This window comes from Mauremys reevesii, linkage group 4 (assembly GCF_016161935.1).
Source record: "Mauremys reevesii isolate NIE-2019 linkage group 4, ASM1616193v1, whole genome shotgun sequence".
Lineage (NCBI taxonomy): Eukaryota > Metazoa > Chordata > Testudines > Geoemydidae > Mauremys > Mauremys reevesii.
This window is the reverse complement of record NC_052626.1, coordinates 151601775-151619159: the sequence shown is the minus strand read 5'-3', so window position 1 is coordinate 151619159 and position 17385 is coordinate 151601775. Positions and strand designations below refer to the sequence as shown.

General features: G+C 57.1%; 1 protein-coding gene across 2 annotated transcripts in view; it reads right to left on the bottom strand.

The window, feature by feature from the left end:
* Nucleotides 1–9636, bottom strand: part of ATP2A1 (ATPase sarcoplasmic/endoplasmic reticulum Ca2+ transporting 1) — a 34869-nt gene extending 25233 nt beyond the window's left edge. For both annotated transcript variants that reach the window (XM_039538067.1, XM_039538066.1), the window contains exons 1-3: nucleotides 9299–9636; nucleotides 7300–7317; nucleotides 6614–6696 (exon numbers count right to left, since the gene is read on the bottom strand). In XM_039538067.1, the coding sequence (XP_039394001.1) occupies nucleotides 6614–6696; nucleotides 7300–7317; nucleotides 9299–9416 (219 nt within the window). In that variant the 5' untranslated portion in view covers nucleotides 9417–9636. The remainder of the gene's footprint in view (nucleotides 1–6613; nucleotides 6697–7299; nucleotides 7318–9298) is intronic.
* Nucleotides 9637–17385: the final 7749 nt, after the last annotated feature.

Genomic DNA, 17385 nt, shown 5'->3' with positions numbered 1-17385 from the left:
CCCATGCCCCTCTCCTTCCCCCACCTAGCTACACACTCACACACCTCCCACAGATGCTCAGAGCGCTACAGCTTCTTAGACACACAGCCAGAGCACTACACCCTGCTCTACTCCTCAAGAACTGCATGCCTCGCTCTCACATACATCCCACACAGAACTCCACTACACCCCAGCCCATGCACTCAGAGCATTATAGTCCTTCCCATTTGCACACACACTGCACAACACCCTGCCTCATACTCCCTCAGGTAGTACCTAGCTCCCAACACTCATTACTCTCTTGGGTATTTCGATTATAATGGAGTCTTGTCCCAGGTGCTACACAGACCTCAACTGAGATCAGGAGTCCCCTTAAGCCAGGAGTTTTCAAACTGGGGGTTGGGACCCCTTGGGGGGTCATGAGGTTATTACATGGGGGGGTTGTGAGCTGTCAGCTTCCACCCCAAACCCCACTTTGCCTCCAGCATTTATAATGGTGTTAAATATATTTAAAATGTTTTTAATTTATTGGGGGGGTCACACTCAGAGGATTGTGATGTGAAAGGGGTCACCAGTACAAAAGTTTGAGAACCACTTCCTTAAGCCAAGTGCTACACAGACCCTGCTTAAGATCCAGGAGTGTATGGGGGTGGATGGATGGATGGATGGATAGCTAGATATATAGCTAGATAGCAGTAGGGATACTACCAACCACCTGACCCAGATGGTGACTTTGAAATGCTCAGGGAAATTAGAGAGGCTATAAAAATAAAAAACTCAATAACAATGGGGGAATTCAACTACCCCCATACGGGGTACGTGTCACCTCAGGACAGGATGCAGAGATAAAGCTTCTTGACACCTTAAATGACTGATTCTTACAGCAGCTGGTCCTGGAACCCACAAGGGGAGGGGCAATGCTTGATTTAGTCCTAAGTGGAGCACAGGATCAGGTCCAAGAGGTGAATGTAGCTGGACCGTTTGGTAATAGTGACCATAATATAATGAAATTTAACATCCCTGTGGCAGCGAAAACACCACAACAACCCAACACGGTAGCATTTAATTTCAGAAAGGGCAGCTACACAAAAATGAGGATGTTAGTTAAACAGAAATTAAAAGGTTTGGTGCCAAAAGCGAAATCCCTGCAAGCGGCATGGAAACTTTTTAAAGACACCATAATAGAGGCTCAACTTAAATGTATATCCCATATTAAAAAAACATAGTAAAAGAACCCCCAAAAGAGCCACCGTGCCTAAACAACAAAGTAAAAGAAGCAGTGAGAGACAAAAAGGCATCCTTTAAAAAGTGGAAGTTAAATCCTAGTGAGGAAAATAGAAAAGAGCATGAACTCTGGCAAGTGAATTGTAAAAATATAGTTAGGAAGGCCAAAAAAGAATTTGAAGAACAGCTAGCCAAAGATTAAAAAAGTAATAGCAAAAACATTTTTAAGTACAACAGGAGCAGGAAGCCTGCTAAACAACCAGTGGGTCCACTGGATGATCAAGATGCTAAAGGAGCACTCAAGGATGATAAGGACATTGCGGAGAAACTAAATGAATTCTTTGCATCGGTCTTCACGATTGAGGATCTGAAGGAGATTCCTAAACCTGAGCCATTCTTTTTAGGTGACAAATCTGAGGAACTGTCCCAGATTGAGGTGTCATTAGAGGAGGTTTTTGGAACAAATGGATAAACTAAACAGTAATAAGTCACCAGGACCAGATGGTATTCACCCAAGAGGTCTGAAGGAACTCAAATGAGAAATTGCAGAACTACTAACTGTGGTTTGTAACCTCTGATTTAAATCAGCTTCTGTACCAAATGACTGGAGGACAGCTAATGTGACACCAATTTTTAAAAAGGGCTCCAGAGGAGACCCTGGCACTCACAGGCTGGTAAGTCTGTCTTCAGTACTGGACAAACTGATTGAAACTGTAGTAAAGAACAAAATTGTCAGACACATATATGAACATAATTTGTTGTGGAAGAGTCAACATGGTTTTTGTAAGGGGAAATTATGCCTCACCAATCTACTAGAATTCTTTGAGGGGGTCAACAAGCATGCGGATAAGGGGGATCCAGTGGATATACTGTACTTAGATTTTCAGAAAGCCTTTGACAAGGTCCCTCACCAAAGGCTCTTACGTAAGCTGTCATGGGATAAGAGAGAAGGTCCTCTCATGGATCGGTAACTGGTTAAAAGATAGGAAACAAAGGGTAGGAATAAATGGTCAGTTCTCAGAATGGAGAGAGGTAAATAGTGGTGTCCCCTGCGGGTCTGTACTGGGCCCAGTCCTATTTAACATATTCATAAACGATCTGGAAAAAGGGGTAAATAATGTGGTGGCAAAATTGGAAGATGATACAAAACTACTCAAGATAGTTAAGTCCCAGGCAGACTGCGAAGAGCTACAAAAGGATCTCACAAAACTGGGTGACTGGGCAACAAAATGGCATATGAAATTCAGTGTTGATAAATGCAAAGTAATGCACATTGGAAAACATAATCCCAACTATACATATAAAATGATGGGGTCTAAATTAACTGTTACCACTCAAGAAGGAGATCTTGGAGTCATCCTGGATGGTTCTCTGAAAACATCCACTCAATGTACAGCAGCAGTCAAAAAAAGTGAACAGAATGTTGGGAATAATTAAGAAAGCGATAGATAATAGGACAGAAAATATTATATTGCCTCTATATAAATCCATTGTATGCCCGCAACTTGAATACTGCGTGCAGATGTGGTCGCCCCATCTCAAAAAAGATATATTGGAATTGGAAAAGGTTCAGAAAAGGGCAACAAAAATGGTTAGGGGTATGGAACAGCTTCCGGGTAAGGAGAGATTAATAGTATTGGGACTTTTCAGCTTGGAAAAGAGATGACTAAGGGGGGATAGGATAGAGGTCTATAAATTCATGACTGTTGTAGATAAAGTAGATAAGGAAGTGTTATTTACTCCTTCTCATAACACAAGAACTAGGGGTCACCCAATGGAATTAATAGGCAGCAGGTTTAAAACAAACAAAAGAAAATATTTCTTCATGCAACACACAGTCAGTCTGTGGGACTCTTTGCCAGAGGATGCTGTGAAGGCCAAGACCATAACAGTGTTCAAAAAAGAACTAGATACGTTCATGGAGGATAGGTCCATCAATGGCTATTAGCCAGGATGGGCAGTGATGGTGTCCCTAGCCTCTCTTTGCCAGAAGCTGGGAATAGGCGACAGGGAATGGATCATTTGATGATTCCCCATTCTGTTCATCCTTCTTGGGCACCTGGCAGTGGTCACTGTTGGAAGACAGGATATTGGGCTAAATGAACCTTTGTTCTGACCCAGTCTGGCCATTCTTATAAGATAGATAGATAGATAGATAGATAGATAGATAGATAGATAGATAGATAGATAGATAGATAGATAGATAGATAGAGTATATGACGAGATCCCTGGGGTGCAACATGGCACTGTGGGACTGCTGTGTCCCCTTAACTCACTAAGCTGGGTTGTCTCTCACAATGCCTCACTGGTGACAAGCAGCAAACCCCTCCTAGTGCTGTTTCCACTCAGTACAGCCACATGTGGAGCCCACACCCAGCTAGATTGCATGAATGCTCCCAGAGTCATTCACGAATCACACAGACCAAGGCACCCACCAAATCCCCCCAGCTCCCAGCCTTGTACCACTGGAATATACCATCTTGCACCGCTCAAGACCTTTTCTTGAGCAATGCAAGTTTATTTATTGTTTCACCACTTCCTCAATGGAAAGTGGGCATACACCAGCCTTTGTGACCTGGGCAGGTTTACCGAGCACTTCAGTCAAACTCACTGGTAAGGAAAAACATTAGAGAAAGTGTATTGATTACAAAAGTTGGATTTTAAGTGATTATAAGTGATAGGCAAAAAGTCAGAGTGGTTACCTCTCCTTCCATCTATCTATCTATCTCCATACACACTCATCAATCTATCTTATCCCAAAATAGCTTCCATTTCTGGCTCATCCCCTCTACCTGGTCACAGTCAGCTTGGTAAGCTGCAGGTTTACTGTCCCAGGGCTCCTGAGGTGCTGGAGTGTCACCTCCTGCTGCTCTGACTCTGGGGATGGCTGGATTTCACCCACACATCCTGCACAGCTAGGTGCAGAGACACATCCCGCACCTACAGCAATGCACTCCACCCCTACTGAGCGAAGCACTCCGCACAGACACACCCTCAGGCATGCACACATGTACAGCACAATGCACACCTCCCCAGACACAGGGGCCAGCCCTCTGACTCACCCCTGCAGCAATGCAGCCACAGGTGTGTGCACACACTTACACAGAAACCCGCCCCCCCCCCCCCAGTGTTTCCCACTTTTGCACAGACACCAGCTCTCCCCCGCCCCTAGTTATACAACAGGGATGCTGCAGCCTTGCCCAGGCTGGGCCCAACTGTGCCCACTCAGGTTTCATCCAAGGCCCAGTGAGATTGAGATCAGTTTACAGGCCTCTTGCACTCACGCAAGGGGAGAGGGGGGCCCAGCTGTCGCCACCCCGCCCCCCAGTACATATCAAGACCAAGGGGACATGGGAGGAAGGCTGATGGAGACACATGAGGGGAGAATCACTGGGGGGGAGGGAGTTCCTCCTCCCTCCACTGCCTACCCAGGCAGGGTCTCCCATCCTTTAACACCTGCCAGACGCAGCCCTGGGCCTCCCTCTTTCCACCCCCTAGCCCTGGCTCCCTCCTTCCACCCACAGCCCTGGCCCAGCTGCCGACACTTGAGATGCTGCCTCTTCGGGAGCCGACACTGAATCCTTCAAGACTGAATTCCAGGCGGGTCTGGGCCAGGCCTCCGCACAGCAAGGTCATGGTGAAGGACGATGCAAGATGCCGCGCAGTGCCTGCTCCCCTCCTGGCCTGAGGAGCCCCAGGCCCCCGCACCCCTGCCAGAGACACAGCGTGGGGACTGTACCCCTGGCCCTTGCCCAGGGACACCTGTCCCCCGGCACCTCCCAGTACTTTGCACATAGGAATGATCCAGACTTCACCCCGCCCCACTCAAAAGGGGGAAACCGAGGCACAGAGCCTGTGGCAGGGTCAGGAATAGAATCCAGGAATCCTGACTCCCAGCCCCCCCCCCTGCTCTAACCACTAGACCCCACTCCCATCCCAGAGCCAGGGATAGAACCCAGGAGTCCTGGCTCCCAAGCTCTACCCGCATGGGTTTCCCAGGCCATACCAGCCTCTAACACTAAAATCTACTCCTCAGTTCCCATGTTATCCACAGAGAGCTCCCCTCCCAGCACTGCCCCACCCCTAGCCTCTGGGACCCCCCCCAGCGCCCCCCATTACTCTTGACAAAGATGCAGCCTCTGCCTAGCCGCCTGGGACTCCCCAGCTCTCTGGGACCCCCAGCCCCACCCCATGAAGGAGATGCAGCCCCTCCCACACCCTAGGACCCCAGCCCCCCATCACTCACGAAGGAGATGCAGCCCCTCCCACACCCTAGGACCCCAGCCCCCCGTCACTCACGAAGGAGATGCAGCCCCTCCCACACCCTGGGACCCCAGCCCCCCGTCACTCACGGAGGAGTTGCAGCCCCTCCCACACCCTAGGACCCCACCCCATCACTCACGAAGGAGATGCAGCCCCTCCACACCCTGGGACCCCAGCCCCCGTCACTCACGAAGGAGATGCAGCCCCTCCCACACCCTGGGACCCCAGCCCCCCCTCACTCACGAAGGAGCTGCAGCCCCTCCCACACCCTAGGACCCCAGCCCCCCGTCACTCACGAAGGAGATGCAGCCCCTCCCACACCCTGGGACCCCAGCCCCCCGTCACTCACGAAGGAGATGCAGCCCCTCACACACCCTGGGACCCCCACCCTCCCCGTCACTCACGAAGGAGATGCAGCCCCTCCCACACCCTGGGACCCCAGCCCCCCGTCACTCACGAAGGAGATGCAGCCCCCTCCCACACCCTAGGACCCCAGCCCCCCGTCACTCACGAAGGAGATGCAGCCCCTCCCACGCCCTGGGACCCCAGCCCCCCGTCACTCACGAAGGAGATGCAGCCCCTCCCCCACCCGACGACCCCAGCCCCCCGTCACTCACGAAGGAGATGCAGCCCCTCCCACACCCTGGGACCCCAGCCCCCCGTCACTCACGAAGGAGATGCAGCCCCTCCCACGCCCTGGGACCCCAGCCCCCCGTCACTCACGAAGGAGATGCAGCCCCTCCCCGGCCCAGGGGCCCCAGCCCCCGGTCACTCACGAAGGAGATGCAGCCCCTCCCACACCCTAGGACCCCAGCCCCCCATCACTCACTAAGGAGATGCAGCCCCTCCCACTCCCTTGGACCCCAGCCCCCCGTCACTCACGAAGGAGATGCAGCCCCTCCCACACCCTAGGACCCCAGCCCCCCGTCACTCACGAAGGAGATGCAGCCCCTCCCATGCCCTGGGACCTCAGCCCCCCGTCACTCACGAAGGAGATGCAGCCCCTCCCATGCCCTGGGACCCCAGCCCCCCGTCACTCACGAAGGAGATGCAGCCCCTCCCACACCCTAGGACCCCAGCCCCCCGTCACTCACGAAGGAGATGCAGCCCCTCCCACACCCTGGGACCCCAGCCCCCGGTCACTCACGAAGGAGATGCAGGCTGCCAGCAGCAGGATTCGCACCAGCAGGTCCTCAAATTGCTCCACCACCAGCTCCCAGATGGACTTGCCTGGGGAGTGGGGCAGGGTCAAGGAGCAGCAGGGATACCCCCCCCAGGGATCCCATCCCTATTTTCCTTGGGTGTGGGGGCACAGGGGGTCAGAGGGAGGAACACCAAGTCACTAGGGTGCCAGCCCTCCAGGACTGTGCTGGAGTCACCAGGAATTAAAGATTCTGTCAGGTGATGAAAGCTCCAGGAATCCGTGCAACCAAAACGGGCAGCCCTGCAAGTCCCAGGGGCTGAAGCCAGAATGGAGAATGGGGCTCAGAGCTGGGGAGTGGGTTGTGGGCCAAGGGAGGGCCTTGGGGGCAGTGGGTTGAGGGCGCTGGCCACAGGGGTAAAGCTATAGGGCAATGGAGGCACTGGGCTATCAGAGGGGCCGTGGGCCCTGGGAGCAGTGGGTTATGGACAGGGGGCTGGCCACAGGGGTTGGGTTATGGGGTGATAGAGGGCACTGGGCTATAGGAGGGGCCGTGGGGAGTTATGGGGTGGGGGTTGGCCCCAGGGTTTGGGTTAGAGAGAGGTTGGGGCTGGCCTGAGGATGTGGCCGGCGGTGGCTGCTGTGGGCTCTGGCACTTTGCGGTTTTGGGGCCACCAGTGGCTGGAACTCACCTTCCTCTGCTGGGAGCTCTGCCCATGGAGCCGCCACCGCCGCAGAAGTAAAGGAAGAGAGGAGAAGAGGCTGGTTAGCACCGTGAGCAGGGAACCCCCAGGGCAGGGCGCAGGCTGCACACGGGGAAGACAGGAATGAGGGGACATGGCACACAAACAGGGCAGATGGATGCATTGGCCTGGGGCACAATATCCCAGCCCAGGGTCGCACAGGGCATGGAGCCTTGAGCCCTGGCGCCTTTGGCAGGCTAAGGGGAGAGTGTGTGCGCACGACACACTGAAACACATGCTGGGCTGACAGGAGGAGGAAAAGAGGGGGCAGGGCCCCCAAAAATTAATGGGGTGAAATGGGAGCAGGATAGGCCCAGCTGAAATGAGGTACCAGGGCCCTATATTTCCCTAGCTGGGGCTGCACAGACATGCAGAGAATGGGGTGCGCACATGCCCACTGGTGTAAACGCCCTGTAAACATGCCCTCACATACATGAACACACCTGCACACACACACATGTAAACACACCCACACCCATGTGAACGCACCTTCATACATACAGCAACGCCCATACACACCTACACACCCTCACACACACACGTGACCAAGCCCTCACACACATAGATGCAGACAAACATAGTCATTCACACACAAGTTCTCACGCACAAACTCTCCTGCAGTGACCTGAGCTGGGCTGAGTATTCCTGAGCTCCTTGGCCTGCTGCTCTGGGACCTGCACCAAGCCCAGAGGGGCTGGGGGTGGCAGGAAGCCGGAGGATATGGGGTTAGGAGAGGCACCACGGTGCGCTTGTGATCATGCCCATCCTCAGTTGCAGTCTGAGCCACCCATCACTTCCACACATGCTGGCCCAGCACAGGCCTTTCCTGCCCCACCGGCATTAGGAGCTCCCCTTAACCCTGTGCCAGGACAGGAGGCACAGAGTGAAGGATGCCCTCCTCCCCATGCAGCATCTCTGGTGTCCGATCCATTCCAGAGGGAATTACAGGCAGGTTATTCTTAGCCAAGGAGCAGCTGCCTTGTCCCCAGGACAGCCGGGCCTTGCCTGTGTGTGCATCTTTGGCTTCTCTGTGATAGGCTCTGACCCTGTTTCTGATACGCGGCTCCCCAGTCTGCGATACATGGTCCCCAAGGCTCTGATATGCAGCTCCCTGGCTCTGATACACGGCTACCCTGGCTGCGATACTCTGCTCCCCGGGCTGCGATACGTGGCTTCATGGGCTCCAATAGGCAGGTCCCAGGGTTCTGATACGTAGCCCACCCGGGCTCTGATACGCAGCTGCCCGGGGTTCTGATATGTGGCTCCCCAGGCGCTCATACGCAGCTTCCTGGGCTCTCATACGTGGCTCCCCGGGCTCTCATATGCGGGTCCCCGGGCTGTGATATGTGGCTCCCGGGGTCCGATACACGGTCCCCTGGGCTCTGATACGCAGCTGCCCGGGGTTCTGATATGTGGCTCCCCAGGCGCTCATACGCAGCTCCCTGGGCTCTCATATGCGGGTCCCCGGGCTGTGATATGTGGCTCCCGGGGTCCGATACGCGGTCCCCCGGGCTCTGATACGCAGCTCCCCGAGATGCAATACATGGATCTCCAGGCTCCAATATGTGGCTCTGGGAGCCCTGCTGATTCTTGCGCTGACACCCGGCTCCTTTCATGCTGCTACACCCCTCCCAGGGCCCAGTGGCTGTTGCCAGCCTCGCTCAGTGTCTCTCGCTCCATCCGTACCTCTCTGTGTCCAGCCAACCCCATGCACCCTTAGCCACCTGTTCCATTCTCTCCTTCTCTGTCTGCCTGTTTGTCTCCTTTCTCGCCCCCCAGCCCCAGACATTCCCCTTTCCCCGACGTAAGCAAACTCTCTGTTCCTCATTCTCCATCCTTCTTCCTTGCTCGGTCTCTTTCTCCCTCCACCTCTCGCCACTGCGGCTCTCCCCGCCCCGGTGGCCGGTCCAGCCAGGTGTGTGACGATGAGGGCGTTGCCAGCACTTACCATTGGGGCCATATTTGTCCAGGTTCTTCTTCACCTGTTCAGGTGTCAGGCCAGAGTTCTCGCTCACCCCAAAGTAGGCCAGACACTCCTCCACGGTCTTTGCGTGGGAGTTCTCCATGGCTGCCCCACAGAGCTGTAAGCCCCGTTCCCCCTGGGCTCAGCCTGTCTCTGCCCCTCACAAGCCCTGGCTGGTCAGCTGGTCTCAGAGCGTCTCCCACCTCTTGTCCCCTGCCACTCAGCAGACCATGGCCCTCCTCGGCGCCCAGTATCCGACAGGGGAGCCCACGCAACCCGTCCCGGTGTAGACACCCTCAGTGGGGACTGGGGCTGTCCCTGGTCCTTATGAGGGAGCCCACGGGGCAGACTCCTGGGTCCTGTCCCTGCCCTCCCATTGGGCAGCTCCCCTGACATCACGCAGGCACCGGCACACATATGGCATTCTGCGCAGGGAAGTATTTTTGCTGACTTGAGGCAGCAGGAGGGAGGCCGAGAGGTGACTTAGGAGAGAGGCTGAGGCAGCCGCACACCGAGATGTCAATCAACATCCGCCAGCTCCTTGCAAGAAACCTCCCCCACCCCCCATCCTGCTCCTTGGCTCCTTGCGGGTTATTTCTGTCCCTTGGCCATAATGGACATGCGGCTCAGGGCTTGTCTCACTCACATTTCCTTGTCCTCACCCCCTTCCCTCGTCCAGTCCGCCGCTCCTCTGCCTACCCCCTAGCCAGCTGAGCTGCACCCACTGGTCAGATCCCATGTGCCCCCCACCAGCTACCAGCCAGCTGTGCCCACAATCACTAACCAGCAACCCACCTAGATCGACCCACCTGAGGGACGTCAGGTAGCCCATGGGCTTGGGGGGGGGCTATGAGCCAGGGGGATCCCCTCTGTGGGGGAAGGGCCAGCAGCCCCAGGGCTGGCAGGGGGCTGTGAGCCAGGGGGATCCCCTCCATGGGGGAAGGGCCAGCAGCCCCAGGGCTGGCAGGGGGCTGTGAGCCAGGGGGATCCCCTCTGTGGGGGAAGGGCCAGCAGCCCCAGGGCTGGCAGGGGGCTGTGAGCCAGGGGATCCTCTGTGGGAAGGGCCAGCAGCCCCAGGGCTGGGGAGTGATCCGGGGTCCTCTATGGGGAAGGGCCAGCAGCTCCAGGGCTGTGTCGGGGGGGCTGTGAGCCAGGGGATCCTCTGTGGGGAAGGGCCAGCAGCCCTAGGGATCAGTGGGGCTGGGGTGGGATGGGGTTAGGGCAATGGACCTGGGGCTGGAGGATCAGTGGGGCTTGGGGTGGGATGGGGTTAGGGCAATGGACCTGGGGGCTGGAGGAACAGTGGGGCTTGGGGTGGGATGGGGTTAGGGCAATGGACCTGGGGGCTGGAGGCTCAGTGGGGCAGGGGTGGGATGGGGTTAGGGCAATGGACCTGGGGCTGGAGGAACAGTGGGGCAGGGGTGGGATGGGATTAGGGCAATGGACCTGGGGCTGGAGGATCAGTGGGGCAGGGGGTGGGATGGGGTTAGGGCAATGGACCTGGGGGCTGGAGGATCGGTGCGGCTGGGGGTGGGAGGGGGTTAGGGCAATGGACCTGGGGGCTGGAGGCTCAGTGGGGCTTGGGGTGGGATGGGGTTAGGGCAATGGACCTGGGGCTGGAGGATCAGTGGGGCTGGGGTGGGATGGGGTTAGGGCAATGGACCTGGGGCTGGAGGATCAGTGGGGCTGGGGTGGGATGGGTTTTGGGCAATGGACCTGGGGGCTGGAGGATCAGGGGGGCAGAGGGTGGGATGGGGTTAGGGCAATGGACCTGGGGCTGGAGGATCAGTGGGGCTTGGGGGTGGGATGGGGTTAGGGCAATGGACCTGGGGGCTGGAGGATCAGTGGGGCTGGGGGTGGGATGGGGTTAGGGCAATGGACCTGGGGGCTGGAGGATCAGTGGGGCTGGGGGTGGGATGGCAGCAGGGTAATGGGGCTGAGGGATGGAGGCTCAGTGGGGCTGGAGGCTGGGATAGGAGCAGGGCAGTGGGGCTGAGGGCTGGAGGCAGTGGTGGATTAGCCACTGGGCCAATGGGGAAATGGGCCAATTGGGGGGCCCTGGGAAAATGGGTGCCCCCCGCACCCCGACCCCATTTCCCCGCTTGGAGCGCCGGGCCGGAGGGCGGGCGAATGGGGGCCCCACTGAAGGGTGAAACCTGCCTCTGGCTGGAGAAGGCGGCCCAGCCAGCAGCAGTAACGCGATCAGTCCGTAGCCAGCTCAGCCCCTTGGTGCATAGACAGGGCTCGGCCCGGGAGGCTCCGGGAATCGTGTGTGGGGCAGGGGGACCCGGCAGCAGGGAATGAGGACACGGGCTGGCGGGGATCCATGGGATGGAGGAGTCCTGGCCTGTGGTCTTGGGCCGGCCCGGTGGGATCCCTGTGTCTGGGCCCAGGTTGTTAATGGGACATTTATCTGCCCCTGGGAGGGGTAGGGGGATGCAGCATATTCCATGGTGCCCCATTGCACCCAGACTCCTCTCCAGCAGCAGCCTGGAGGCTGGGCAGCCAGTGAGTCATAGGGCCCTGCTCCCCACCCCCATGGATCCCTGCTGAGCCAGTCTCATTGCCCCCAGCCCCCCACGTCCCTGACCCCAAGAGAACTGCAATCCCAGCCTGCCCCGCCCCCATGGCACCCTGACTGGCTGCTCCCTATCCTGTCCTGAGGTGACTGGCCCCAGCTGGGATATTCGGGGGGAGGGTGGCGATGGAAGCTGATTTATTGGGTGCTGGCAGGAAAGTTAATTTATGGCTTCTGCTCCAAGGGGATTGGGGTGGCTTGGCCCCACCACAGATCCACGTCCTCAGTGACTAGGGTGGCACAGTTGCTGAGGGTCTCATCTCAGCACCTGCCCCTCCAGAGCAAGGGATAGAACCCAGGCGTCCTGCCTCCCAGCCCCTCCCGACTAGACCCCACTCCCATCTCAGCGCTGGGGATAGAACCCAGGCGTCCTGACTCCCAGAGGAGTTGAAGGGGAACATTAATCTTCCAGCCTAGTGAGACATTTCCATCTCTGACTCCATTTTCAAAGCCTCTGAGCCTTCCCAGAGACCGTGCAGAAGCACAGATTGTGTGTCTGCCCCCCACAATCCCCTGCCCCCCATGCAGCCCTGTCTGGCTCTGGCAGTGCACCTTGCTGTGAATGGAAGGGCAGATTCTGGTCTCAATCACACCAGTTGAATCCAGAGTCAAGCCTGAGTCTGCTGATCTCACTGAAACTGGGGAGCTGCTCTGAGTGACCAATGCAGCGACGCTGCCAGAGTCTGCAGAGAGCCTGAGCCCCCATACTCCCCCACCCCACCCCCGAGGCCAGGCAGAGAAGTGTAACTCGAGCAGCAGCTGCTGCCTGTCCTGGCTCCAGTTACCCACACAACCTTTGCTGTTTGGCCACGTCAGCACCCACAGGGGAACAGGCTGGGGGCAGGGGGCAGAAAGGGTAAGGAGGGATGGGGGGAATTGTGCTGGGGGGTGGTCACAGTGGGGCCGGTGACCCCCAGCTCTGCAGGGTTGGGGGGTGGGGTGGCTCCCCACAGCTGTTTCTCTTTCTCGCTCATGCGCGCACATGCATACCATCAAACTCCAGGCTCTCTTGGTGCTGGGGGTCTCTGAAGTGGACGGGTTGCCCCCACCCCGGCTGCTGCAGCTGGGACCACAGCCCCATGGGCCAGGTGCTGGAGAGAATGACAGACAGCTGGGTGGGGCAGGGGGAAGCCCTGAGTAAAAGGAAACTGAGGCACAGAGCTGTGACGGGGCTGATCACACAAAGACCTGGGGCACAGCAGGGAATAGAACCCAGGATCCTTTCTCCCAGTCCCCCACTCCCCTCCCAGAGCTGGTGGGAGAACCCAGGCGTCCTGGCTGCTGAGGTGCACCTCTGGCTGACTTTGAACCAGGGTGTCTGGTTTAAAGGAGCCAGTCTCTCCCCCTCCCCAAAATGAGGTCGGGGGGGGGGGAACGGACAGTTCTCAGATTGTACTCTCACCCCTTACGCTGGGGGCTGCAGCTGACCTGGTCTGCTCCCTGCCCCGCCCCCAGGGGTGTGTGATATGAGGCTGCTCCAGGCCTCAGGGACAGGGAATCCCAGCAAGGAGGGAGGGGAGAGGGGGAAGGACAAGAGGGGATTCCCTGACGCGGGAGAGGGAATGGCACTTGGAGGAGCAGTCTATGGAGCACGAGGTTCCAACACATGAGGGCATCCGGGTCCTGCATGTGATTGTGCTGGAGGGAGAGCTGGGGCTGAGGTGAGGTGAGGGGACTGGGGCCAGAGCACTTTGAGGCGGGGGATGGAGGAGCTGGGTGTGCTGGGGTGGGTGCATAGTGGGAACTGGGTGAATAGGGGGGTTGGGTGAATCGAGGAGCTGGGTGAATCATAGAATCTCATTGGGTGCCGGGTGTATGGGACAGCTGAGTTTGTTGGGAGCTGGGTGCATAGGGGAGCTAGGTGTGTTGGGGGCTGGGTGTATGGGGGGAGCTGGATGAGTGAGGGGCTGGGTGCATTGGGGCAGTGTGATGGATCCCCCCTTGGGTGCAACCTGGAACTGGGGTACCACTGAGCCCTCTGACTCACGAGGCTCCCCCATGCCAGGCTGGGCTCCCTATCAGCACTGTGCTGGTGTGACAAGCTTTTCACTGCTCCCAATCCTACATTCCAACCAGCATTTGTACAGGCAGGGACACACCCAACTGCAGGTGCCACTTTGGACAGCCACTGCATGAGCCAACAATCGAGAGGCTACAGCCAAGATAACCCTCAGCTTCCCAGACTAGGACCCCAGAGCTGAACCATCCTGCCCTGGTCAAAACCCCACCAGTATGAATGTATCACCCGGTTCAACACTTCTACAAAGGAAAGTGGACGTGCACCAACTCTTGTTCATGAGCTGAGATTTAGCCCCTTTGCACTTCAAACAACACACAGTGTCTTAGGTAAAATCCAAAATAGATTTATTAACTACAGAAAATAGATTTTAAGTGATTGTAAGTGCTAGCAAGCGGATCAAAGGAGATTATCTAGCAAATAAACAAAACTGCCAACTAAGCCTAAAATATGAGAAAGATTGGGTTTGAATTAGTAATTTCTCACCCTGGCTGACGATACAAACAGTCCAGCAGGTTTCCATACACAGGCTAGAAATCCTCTTAACCTGGGATCAGCACTTCCCCCAGTTCAGTCTTTTTCCTCTGGTACTTTCAGGTGTGTGGTTGTATGGAGAGTGAGGTGTAGTCACGACGTTATTTCTCCCTTTTATATCTTCTCCCCACTCGCTGGAAAGCTCTTTTGCTATGATCTGGGTCAGACAGTTCCCACTGTGCAGTGCGATCTCTGAGAAGTTTCTATTGCACACAGTCCCTGGGGTGATCCTGGTGCTTGTGTGCATTTCCTCAATAAGCCATTAACATTGTTTGGCCTGTTTACTGTCGCACCGGAAAGGCTGCTTGTGGGTGTTTTCAACCTCACAACATGTTTCAGTAACAAATACACAGCCAAACTTCATAACTTCACATACAACAATAGCAAATCCAATCCAATGAAATATTTAATGCCTAGCAGATCAAGACTTTGAGAATGATGCCTCACAAGGCAGACTTTCTACAAAACATATCCTAATTGTTATTATATGACAGTGGTGAATATGGGGGTGCCAGCGTGTCACAGGGAGCTGTGTGTGTTGGGTGCTGGGTGTACAGGGGGAGCTGGGTGCACAGAGGGAGCTGGGTGCATTGGGGGCTGGGTGTATGGTGGAATCTGGGTGCACTGGGACGGTGTATTGAGGTGGGGGGCTGGGTGCACAGGGGGAGCTGGGTGCATTGGGGATTGGGTGGATTGGAAGGAGCTGGGTGCATTGGGGCTGTGTATTGAGGTGGGGGGATGGGTGCACAGGGGGAGCTGGGTGCAGTGGGGGTTGAGTGCATGGAGGATCCGGGTGCATTGGATGGAGTATTTTGGTGGGGGCTGGGTGCATTGGGGGTTGGGTGGATTGTAAGGAGCTGGGTGCATTGGGGCGGTGTATTTGAGGTGGGGGGATGGGTGCACAGGGGGAGCTGGGTGCATTGGGGGTTGGGAGGATTGGAAGGAGCTGGGTGCATTGGTGCAGTGTATTGAGGTGGGGGACTGGGTGCACAGAGGGAGCTGGGTGAATTGGGGGTTGGATGGATTGGAAGGAGCTGGGTGCATTGGGGCTGTGTATTGAGGTGGGGACGGGTGCACAGGGGAGCAGGGTGCATTGGGGTTGAGTGCATGGAGGATCCGGGTGCATTGGATGGAGTATTTTGGTGGGGGGCTGGGTGCATTGGGGGTTGGGTGGATTGGAAGGAGTTGGGTGCATTGGGGCGGTGTATTGAGGTGAGGGAGCTGGGTGCATTGGGGGTTGGGTGTATGGGGGAGCTGGGTGTGTTGGAAGCTGTGTACATGGGGGGAGTTGTGTGCCTTGGGGCCTGGGTGGATGTGGGGTATGTTGGGAGCTTGGTGTATGGAGGGTCTGGGGGCGTTGGAGAGGTGTATTGCGGTGAAGGGAGTTGGGTGCATTGGGGAATGGATGAGTGCAGGGAGCTGGGTGCATGGGGGCTAGGTGGAATGGAGGGAGCTGGGTGTGTTTGGGGTGTATTGAGGTGGGGGGAGCTGGGTGCATGCGGGGAGTGGGGTACGTTGGGTGATTGGTGTATTGGGGCATCCTGGGGGTGCTGGGGAGGTGTATTGAGGTGAAGGGAGCTGGGTGTATTGGGGGCTGGGTGGATTGGAGGGAGCTGGGTGTGTTTGGGTGCATGGTGGTGCTTGGTGCGTGGTGGGGCTGGTGCATCGGAGGGAGCTGGGTGCATTGGGGGCTGGGTGCGTGCAGGGAACTGGGTGAGTGTGGGGAGCTGGGTGCTTTGGGGGCTGGGTGGGTTGGAGGGAGCTGGGTGCATTGGGGGTGTATTGAGGTGGGGGAAGCTGGGTGCGATGGGGGAACTGGATGAGTGGGGGGAGCTGAGTGCATTGGGGGTTTATTGAGGTGGGGGGGGGAGCTGGGAACTCTAATCCCCCATCATCGCTGTGTCTGAGGAGAGGTTGTGTATGGTGCAGAGGAGGCTGCATTGTGTGCCCCATCCCATGTCAATGTCGGTGGTGAGTTCACACCCATGGAAGGGGCTGGTAGTGCCGGGGGGCAACATGTCAGTGTCACTAGTGCAAGCACTGACCCCTGACACATGGGTGTGCACAGGGGCTGCTCAGGGACCTTGCCCCCCCAATCCATATTGAAGGAGCTGTGGGGCTGGGCCATGCTCCGTTACCCTATAAGGGACCTGCTGGGCTGCATGTGCTGAAAATAAACAGCCCAGCCGTGGGAGGGGGAGCAGCTGCTGCCCCCGGATTAGGGATCCTAGTGCAGAGATTTCCACCACCCCAGCCCTGGCCACAGCTGCCAGCGCTGCCCCGGGGAGCAGTCCTCAGGCACTGAACCCCCCAGCACCAACCCCCACCTCACACCATGGCACTGCCCCCCATGGTACTACTGCTCCATGGCTCCATCCCCCCCATGCTCCTGGGGACTGGCCCCAGGGCACCACCCATGCCCCCATCCCATGCAGCCCTGTCTGCCTGCTGGGACACTGCCCCATGTGGGCCTGCATCCGCTAAGGAGCCAGTTACAGCCCCTGTGTCCTGCACATAGGGCACTGACCCCTTGTGGTCCCCATGGCCTGTATATGGGGCACTGACCCTCCTGTGGTCCCCATGGCCTGTATATGGGGTACAGCCATGGGGCACTAACTGTGATGGTTCTGGGGTATCAGGACTCTGAGACCCCTCGGTAACCCTGCCCAGCAGGACAGAGCCTGGTGGCTGCTGGGCGGCTCCTTGGCCCCACCAGCCTGCCAGCTGCTCACGTGCTCTATCTGGGCTCCATCAGCCCTGAGCTCGCCTCGCAGGGTAACGGTAGGTGCTCCCCCAGTTCCCACATTGCTCTGCATCGCTCCCCTGTGCCATGCAGCCCAACACTGGCTGCTCGCAGCCATCCCAGAGCCTCTGCCCCACAGGAGCCATGGGCCCTCGTGTTCCCTCAAACCGCACCCCAGGAACCAGGCAGCACCTGGGCGC